Here is a 9,444-nt window from a genome sequence, read left to right on the forward strand (position 1 = left end):
GCTTGGAAGCCACGACTCAACACGTGAGACATTTAAGTCTTGTTTCTCCATAGTGGTTTCTGGTGAGTGTGTCTGAAGTCTGACTTAAGACTGGCTCAAGCAACAAGTCCAACTCAAGTCTCTTTCTGTGAGTGAGTAGGGATGCTTTACAGTACGTTCTGGCACCATCTCCCTAGTCAGGTAACAGCAACTGATATACCTGACTGATATACAACCTGAACTCTTTATAAGTAGTCTTATTTAATGTTCTTCTTGGCCAGTACCAGTGAGTCCTCAAAAATTATGGAAAACTGCTTCATGAAGATTCACTGCTACAGATATCAGTACAGCACCTATAAAACTAATCTAACAGAGTCCCTCAAGCTACAGAACTAGCTGAAGAAAAAGGCTGTCTCTTATTTACTGTATAAGAAAACAATAAAAAAAGAAGAGGAAGAAGACTGAGAGCTGGAGAAGGACAAATGCACCTAGGCAGAAGATCTGTCCTGATGCACATACTGTACATCCCTCAATTTCCCCTGCCTCCCAAAAAGGGGATGTGGGCTGCAGCATCAGCTTCCTGCAGTCCACAGGGGTCACATCCAGATAAGCCCAGGGTTGCATCTACTACTAGCTACTGCTATTGTTATAAAAAGAACTGATTGTTCTGTATACTGGCATATATCCATACACAGTATATGACAAACTACAACTCTATTATCAATCTTCCTCTGCTACTCTGATTGTGTCATTTATAAAGGCTCCAACATCTTAGCATGCATTGGCCTTGGTCAAATAATGGTGGCTCTCCATGTTGCTTGGTCTCTGGCAGCTTCCTATTTAGGCCCTTATCCCTGAGGTCACACTTTATGACCTCATTCCATGTTTTTTTTCGGTCCACGTCTCGCAATCCTACCCCCAACATTCTGCAAACAACTGTCACCCTCCATCCACCTCTACATGTCCAAACTGGCTCAATCTGCCCCTTCTTGTCACAATATCAAAAACTCTGGTCCCATCCTTCCTCTCAACTCTTCAACCATAAACCTAGCCCCTCCAGGCCTCACATGCAAGACCACACTGCACACCCACGCAGTCATGGTCCTTTCCGTACGTTTGAGCGTACAAATATCCTCGTCCTTTACTGCCCAAGTCTTATCATCATACAGCATTGCACTCCTAACATATGGTGCATACAAATATCTTTTAACACAGAGGAAAAACCCTCTCAATGTCAGGAGAGGCAACAGCTCCCTGAACTTACTCCAACTATTCCTTACCCTATCCACAAAGCTTGCTCCAGCCCCACCTACAGCACATGACACATTCCCCAAATAAAAGAACTCTTCCATGCACTCAAGAGACTCACCAACAAGATCAATCCTTTCACACCTGACAATCCTTGCATGTTCTCCCAGACACACCGCACACACGAAATCATGCTTATCTCAGAGTCTCCCTTTAATACCATTACATCTCTTGTGCGCCCACTTATCACAAATACTGCACATGATGGAGTTACCTCCTACAACCTTGTGGCAAACCACGCATTGCCACTCTCTCTCTCTGCTTTGACAGTACCACCACCAACCCTGGATATCACCACTTTTGTTTTATCCACATTTATTCTCAAACCCCTGTCCCCTCATTTAGTCTCTCCATTTCCTAAATATTTCCTTCATCTCACTTTCATTCCCTGCAATCTACACCAAACCATTTGCATACAACATTTCCCATGGAAGTCAATCTCTGAAGTCATGTGACAGACTTCATGACACACACTAAGGGGCTCAAGACTGACCTCTGAATCAACAATTCCCGGAAAACTCATCACTCAAATCTCCATTCACTCTCACCTTTGTGTGAGCACCCACATCCACAGCCATAACCACTCTAACCAACCACTCCTTGTTCCCAAGCTTTCTCATTGCCCACTTCCCCACCTCGCTAGGGACTCTGTCAAAGGCCTTCTCCAGATCAACAAAAATATAGTACTGATCCCTTTTCTTTCCTATATACAGTAGTTTTCTTGAAGTTGGCAGACAATGAATAGGCTATGTCTGGGACAACACACTCATATTTAATAGCATTTATCAATTCAGTACTGTAACTAACCCCACTCCTATATCTCCTGAGGCCTTCAGCATATCAACAGTCTCAGACACACCTGTTGCCTTCCCCAACTGCATCCTGTCTACTGCCCTGCTCACAGTAGCAGCATCAATCAAAGGCTGGAGGCTAAACTCGGAGACTGATGACAAACCTTCCCTGTTCAGTCAAAATGGTAATACCAAAGAAAATTTCTCTGGGAAATGTTACTCAGAGCTCTGAATACAATATATACATGGTAATCAGATATTACTGTATAATCAGGGGGAAGAAATTGAAGTAATGGTATAGGAACTGGTATTATTAAGTATAGGCATTCAACCTAGATATGTAAAATATTCCTCCTTGTTTACTTACTAGGATGATCGAAATGTACTAAAACTTTACCTGTACTTTCAGTACTGTATTTCAAATAATTTCAGCATTTTTTAAATGACGGTACAGTACGTGTACGGTAATGTATGTACGTACTATACAAAATCTTCTTATATGCAGTGAATGTAGGGAAGAGTAAAGTTATGGTCTTCGAGAAAGGTAAATGTACAGTGAGGCTGGATGATGAGGAAATGGAAAATGTGAGTACGTTTAAGTACTTGAGTAGTGTGATGAGTAAGGATGGAAGTTTGGAGGGTGAAGTGCTTGAAAGGGTACAACAAGAAAGAAAGGTTGCTGGTTCCTTGATGGCAGTGATAAGAAACAGGGAAGCGAGCATGGAAGTGAAAATATTATTACATGACAGTATTGTGATACTAACTCTGACGTATGGAAGTGAAGCTTGGACGTTGTTAGAGGGACACAAGTCAAGAGTGAGAGCAGTGGATATCAGTTATTTGAGAGGAGCCTGTGGAGTCACATGGAGAGACAGACTGACAAACAAGGATGTGAAGAAGCATTGTAGTGTGGATGTGATAGGAAGCATTAGGAGAAACACAATGAGGTGGTTTGGCCATGTGGAGAGGATGGAGAGTGAGAGACTGATGAGGAGAGTGCATGTGAGTGGGGTGGAGGGGGAGAGAGGGAGGGGAAAGCCAAGGGAGAGATGGAGTGGAGAGGTATATGAGAGAGGAGGGTGCGAGTTGGGAGCAAAGCAGCGAAATGACAGGGGACAGGGTGACATGGAGACGATTTGTTTGTGGCCACCCCGTATAAGGGATTAAGGCGTCTGGCAATAGACAGATAGATAGAATCCCCTTAATTGTACAGTGCTAAATAGCAGATTCATAATACGCAGCAACATCGTGCAACAGTTTGCAATATCAGTAACTCACGGAAATTACACAAAATTTACGAATGCAGCCTCAAAAAGACACTTTTCCGATGCCTCATGTAATACGCGCCACCATTACCCGTGCACCTAGCCAGGCATAAACCAATCACAGTCAAACAGGGCAATTACTAAATCAATCACATCCAAGCATAGCACTTACTATAAGCTAATCACAGCATTTCCCTTCCATGCAAAACATAAAGGACACACGCACTTGAAGCCCCGGCACCTGGCTCAGTGCACTGCGTCCCTTGTGTTGTTAGCATGTGGTTCCGATGTGGTTTACATGAGGATTTCTTTTTCCCCTGTGCTTCCGATGCCTGCCCAGTGTAAAATGCCCAGTAGCTGTGGTAGCCTAATCCAGGAGTACAGTAATAAAACATAATCTGTGAGACTCATTTCAATAGAAAATTTGGAAAGGCCACGCCCCTTTGGTACAGATTTCGTCTCAACGAATCGACGACTCTTACGTCGACAGAGGCAGCTGCAGGTGGCAACAACACTGTTTCCATTGTTTCCACACTGGATTTTGAAGGGTTCCAGAGGGAGGTTGATGAGGAGGAAGAGGCAAAGAGGTGGCAGAAGCACAGTCATCTCGTGCTGAGAGGCCATAGTCCGCCACAAGCCTCAGAACCCCTTCCCCTACCCTGTCCATTCCAGCAATGTCGTCAGTCAGTCATGTAATAATCTTACGATACTGTTCATTCCCACGCTGTTCATATTCGCTGATGACCAGTTCGACGTATGTTTGGGGGTAAGGGGGGCAACTTCTACGAGATGACTGGCCCATAAGTAAGTTTCCCCATAAGATTAGTTAAAGTATTTCTAACTCATGGAATTCTCAAATCTCAGCATGTGCTCAGTCTCATCAAGCCGCGATTAAGGACATTCTACCGTAGTTCTTCATTATATGATTCTGACCTTTTTCCTTCACTATTTCTAACCTGAATTATGGCAGAACTTTTATTAATCATCATCAGAAACCTGAAACTATCCCACAATTATCACTGTAAGGTAGCCTAGTCACAGGCCAGCAGTAATATATAGCATGGGAGACAGGTGGCTACAAATGGAAATGTTGAGTTCTTTTCAAATAATCCTGAAACTGAAATATAATTCCCTGCCTTTATTTGCAATTCTTCTTCCTCTATATGACCGTGCTAAAACTGTGACATCTGCTGGAGACACCCTATACCGGTAACCTCTTCATCCTTTAACCTCACCTAAATGGGGAAGGGCTTTATCCAATGGAGATTCAGGATGTCTGTTTCATTTATTCTTACCATTTCCTGACAACATTAGCTCCAGATAAACTTTCTGAAGAGACCTGGGATTTAGCCTTCAATAAACCCCTTCAACACAGGTCTTCCTAAGATGAATAAAATCATCTTGAAGTAGCACGAATAAACCAAAAAGAACATCACCCAAAAGGGTAAAATATCATGGAAAACAATGGGATAAGTGACAAACAAGAGATAAACTGTCAAATACTTGACATTCGACTACTAAGATTTCTCTTGAATGAACAAAATCTTTTAGTGTCATTCAATATAATTCCTAGGGTAACTGAGCCAACTGTTGGGAAAGGTGTGCTAATGATGGTTTTTAAGCTTCTGACACTTAGAATTTCTCTCAACTGAACAGAATTTTTCAGCATTAGCTTGTATCGGATAACCAAGATTGTACTGTATCTAAGAGCACCAGCCACAGGAAATGGATTGGATGAAAGCTAAGCAAACTATATTCTACGTCAAGGTTAGGATCCAAAGATGTCATTATTACAGTCAAGGAAACATGGTTTAAAACTGTAGTCCAGTGATGTATGTGGTTTTTCACAGTTAAGTTAGAACTGGTTAGGTATGGTTTGTGTAACAGCCATAATTACTCTATTCAGATATGCTAAGATAAGGGGCAAAGAATTCCTAGGTCTACCCTCAAACCCAGTGACTTATTTTTTTTTTCACCTGACAGTTTTATACAGATCTGAAAAACACCCCAGTAATAATGTGGCAAATGAGGGGTAATCGACTTCCTTCCATTTGAAATGTTTCACCAGAAATCAATAAAACTGTCAGATGGTACAAAGAATAACCAGAAATACGTCATCAAAGTATTTAGGACTGAAGATGTGAATTTAATAGTAAAGTCTGGTCTTGTTAGGTTCGACTTGTGAACTAACAACACAAAAGAAAAGCCCTAATCTAAACCTTCAAACACTGCATAAAACTATGGTTCACATGTCCTGTTGTCACATTCTTTACACAGTAGCATACTCATCATTTGAAAAGTTTGCTCAGAACTACTTTTTTTTTTTTTCCCCTCTGGTAACTCAATAATTTAGTTCTGATATCCTAATTGGTGAGTTTCCTTTATTACAAGCATTAGGTCATTTAATCTATCTTCCTATTGCCACACACCTTAAATCACTGAATGGGAGGCCATTAACGAACTGCCCATGTCAACCTGTTCTGTCATCATGCTACGTTCTGTACAATGCACATGCCCTCTTCCCCCTTTTTTTTCCCACTAGGCCAAGATTTACCATACAAATATATTACAATGAATTCCCATTTGTAACTGATTTTTCACTTGAATTCCATCATAATTTCAACTGGTACAGTAAATGTTCATTTTATTTGTTGCATCTGTTCATGTTCTAAACTACTTTAATTTCTTCCTATAATATTATATTTTTCTTCATCTTTTGTTCTTCAACAATAATAACCCTCCTTCTAAATTAGTTAAAGTCTGCTTTAGTTTGGTTGTTTTTCACTCTTTGGGCCAAAATTCCAGGTAAAAAAAAAAAAAAAAAAAAAAAAAAAAAAAAAGGTGATTCATTTTGTCCAGGACAACTTTCAGTACCATATTTTCCCAAATCTATGAAGTAAAAACTGTTGTGAAACTTTAAAAGTAAAAAATAATAATAATCTATCTATCTATCTACCTATTGCCAGATGCCTCAATCCCGTTTGGGGTGGCCACAAACAAATCACCTCCAAGCCACCCTGTCCCCTGCCATTTCACTGCCCTGCTCCCAACTCACACCCCCCTCTCTCATATACCTCTCCACCCCATCCATCCATCTCATCCTCGGCCTCCCCCTCCCTCTTCCCCCCTCCACCTCACTCACATACACTCTCTTTGTCAGTCTTTCACCCTCCATCCTCTCCACATGGCCAAACCACCTCAGTGGGTTCCTCATAACACTTCCTATCACATCCACATCCACACCACAACGCTCCTTTATATCCTCATTCATCAGCCTGTTTCTCCATGTGACTCCACAGGGTCCTCTTAAATAACTCATTTCCACTGCTCTCCCTCTTGACTTATGTCCTTCCAACAACGTCCAAGCTTCACTTCCATACGTTAGAGTTGGTATCACAATATTGTCATGTAGTAACTTTTTCACTTCCATGCTCACTTCCCTGTTTCTTGTCACTGCTTTCAAAGAACCAGCAACCTTTCTTCCCTGCTGTACCCTTTCAAGCACTTCACCCTCCAAACCTCCATCCTTACTCATCACACTACCCAAGTACTTAAACGTACTCACATTTTCCAATTCCTCACCAATAATAATACTAGACCAAACTGAGGATGAAATGAAAGATTATAAAAGTTTGCATCACAAAAAGTTCACTCAACTTGTTTTTATGGAAAAGCATGGAAAATGTACATTCTCAATTCCTGTTCCTTCCGGCAAAAATACTTTACAACAGGGAATTGATCTCAAGGTAGTTTGTGAATCTCAAGAGTAAAAATTTTAGAGGGGAGAGATTATGCAGTGTTTCTTCTCAGCCTTTACTCGGTATTAGCAATATTTAATGGATACAGATGGAAAAAAAAAAAAAAAAAAAAAAAAAGTATTTATTTCCTTTATTGCCGTTTCTTTAGCAGGCAATCTTACCACACCCAGTGGATTTGTGCTCTCATATAATGTATGCCTGTATGTGTTTTTTTGTGTGCAAATGAATAGTACCGAATCTTGCTCAACTACTGAAAGGTGGATCTCGTTTTCCATTCCTAATTGGATGCTGGGTTAGGTTAGGTAAGGCTGGGTTGGGTTGGGTTAGGGTAGATTAAATTATTAGGTACACTTATGCTAGGTTAGGTTAGGTTTAGTTAAACACTTAGATTAGGCCCAAGATTGTCATAGTCATACTATGCTTATCATTCATTTGCACAACAAATGGGGCCTCATAACACTCAAATTAACTAAAAAACTATCAAATGGAATTTAAAAAAAAAAAAAATTGGAAATGGCAATAAAGGAAATATTTACCAAAAAACACACACACACAATTCATGAATAAAAATGGAAAAAGAAACTTTTGCAAAGAAATCATAACTGGTAACGTGACAGAACTCCAATAATATTTGTATTTAACTAAATATATGAAATGAATTCTAAGACAGAAGCCCAAAATAAAAGTGATGCTTGGCTCATGAAAAATTCCCGTAACAAACACAAATTTAACTACAATACAAGCTATAGTGCCAAAAAGACAATACTCCAACTGCAATGTGGCACTACATTCCTCTACTGCCACAATGTTTCTTAAATTTATAAAAACACCTACACGCTACCAAAATATTAAGTACTTAATGAGCCAAGATAAATGAGTAAAAAGTACATAATCTGCTTACAGTAAGATCATCTAACCTTCTTGCCCCCACCACTTCACTCTCACCAACACACCAAAATAAACATGTCACTGTTTTGTCATATTATCCCCCTGCTTCACTATTCCACAACACGCCTGCTTAATAATACTCACAAGGCCTCAATATATAATCAAGCCTTTCCTTTATATTATTGTAACCGAGATATAATCTGGTTTACGTGGGTAAAAGAAGCAAAATATTAAGATAAACATTGAGAGCGAGCCACTTTACCTTCTGCAGGGAGCCAAGGAACAAACTCTTCCATTTGTGTGTTATTTCCTCGCTGTCAAAATTGTGCACTTGCGAGTCTATATTGGAGGCAGCGGGAAACATTTTCCTTTAGCCTATATGTTTCCTAGGCCTCCAAAATAACTGGTATTGGATCAACATGTTAGGTTAATGGTTCACATCCATGCCTCGCCTATTACACTGCCATGTTTACACTTCAGCGCCTCCTGTGTATCTCCAAGGCCGGGCTAATGTCTCACCACCTCGGGTCTCATGGTGTATTCAGATTGGGGCTACATTGTCTTTAGATAGGGTGCCAGACCAGCTCACTTCATCAACCGTCAGGACAGGTGATCCTGAACTAGCCAGGGGTGTGTTTCATCTGCTACTTCGCACTGATTCAGCTGTGAAGTACTACGTGAAACGGGCAGGCGCTTCACGGACATAAGTCAAGGCTACGTTCTATATATTTAAACAAAGCTCCTTCTCCTGATTTCTCATGATGTTATCTTACAACAGGATAATAAACAATAATTTCTCGCTCTATGCTACACTCTCCAGAAAAGAGAGTTGCTGGATGTCTTAGCTTGGTTTATTTAGCCTGAAGAAATCGCAAGAGAAGTAATGTAACCCTGAACTATACATTCTGACACTTCCCACAAAAACAATGGCAGGACCAATCCCAACACACTATGGTTGTACTTGTGTTGAGCTGTAGCCTGTATATGGTTGCAGATGGGATTAAGAATGATAACAATACAGCGAATAGTGACTAAGCGTATTAATACAAATATCTTAATGGAAATAACACTTTAGACAAGGATGACCGTAGCGTAAAGTTGAGTCATGTATACTGGTAACTATTATTCCCAAAAGAAAAAAGTGGAACTGAGATCACCAAAATCTTTAGTAAAAATATAAATCTATTTTACATACTGAATATCAAACGTACACAGTAATTTCAGATCATGTACAATTATGAAAATAAAATTCAGGTTTACCTCCAGTACGTAAATCGTAGCTAGTTCTAGTGGTATATTGCATCGTCCCTCAAGAATATGCCAGATACCACTAGACACTACACCTCTAAGATGTGAAGCGCCAGCACCCCCAAATGAAATGACCCCAGCCAGGGTGAAGTGACTGGTGGAGCGCTTCAATACAACTTCGCCTCGCGCTACTGTACTATATTATTT

At 40.4% G+C, this 9,444-nt stretch overlaps 1 protein-coding gene across 1 annotated transcript in view; it reads right to left on the bottom strand.

Annotated features, from left to right (window-relative positions):
• LOC145397668 (son of sevenless homolog 2-like) overlaps nt 1–8,435 on the bottom strand; it is a 214,460-nt gene extending 206,025 nt beyond the window's left edge. Inside the window, exon 1 of the mRNA XM_080270708.1 lies at nt 8,252–8,435. Within this exon, the coding sequence (XP_080126834.1) occupies nt 8,252–8,353 (102 nt within the window). The 5' untranslated portion in view covers nt 8,354–8,435. The remainder of the gene's footprint in view (nt 1–8,251) is intronic.
• Between the last annotated feature and the right edge of the window lie 1,009 nt (nt 8,436–9,444).

This window comes from Coenobita brevimanus, chromosome 42 (assembly GCF_032717465.1).
Source record: "Coenobita brevimanus isolate Jiangsu-jjx chromosome 42, ASM3271746v2, whole genome shotgun sequence".
In the NCBI taxonomy this organism is placed as follows: domain Eukaryota; kingdom Metazoa; phylum Arthropoda; class Malacostraca; order Decapoda; family Coenobitidae; genus Coenobita; species Coenobita brevimanus.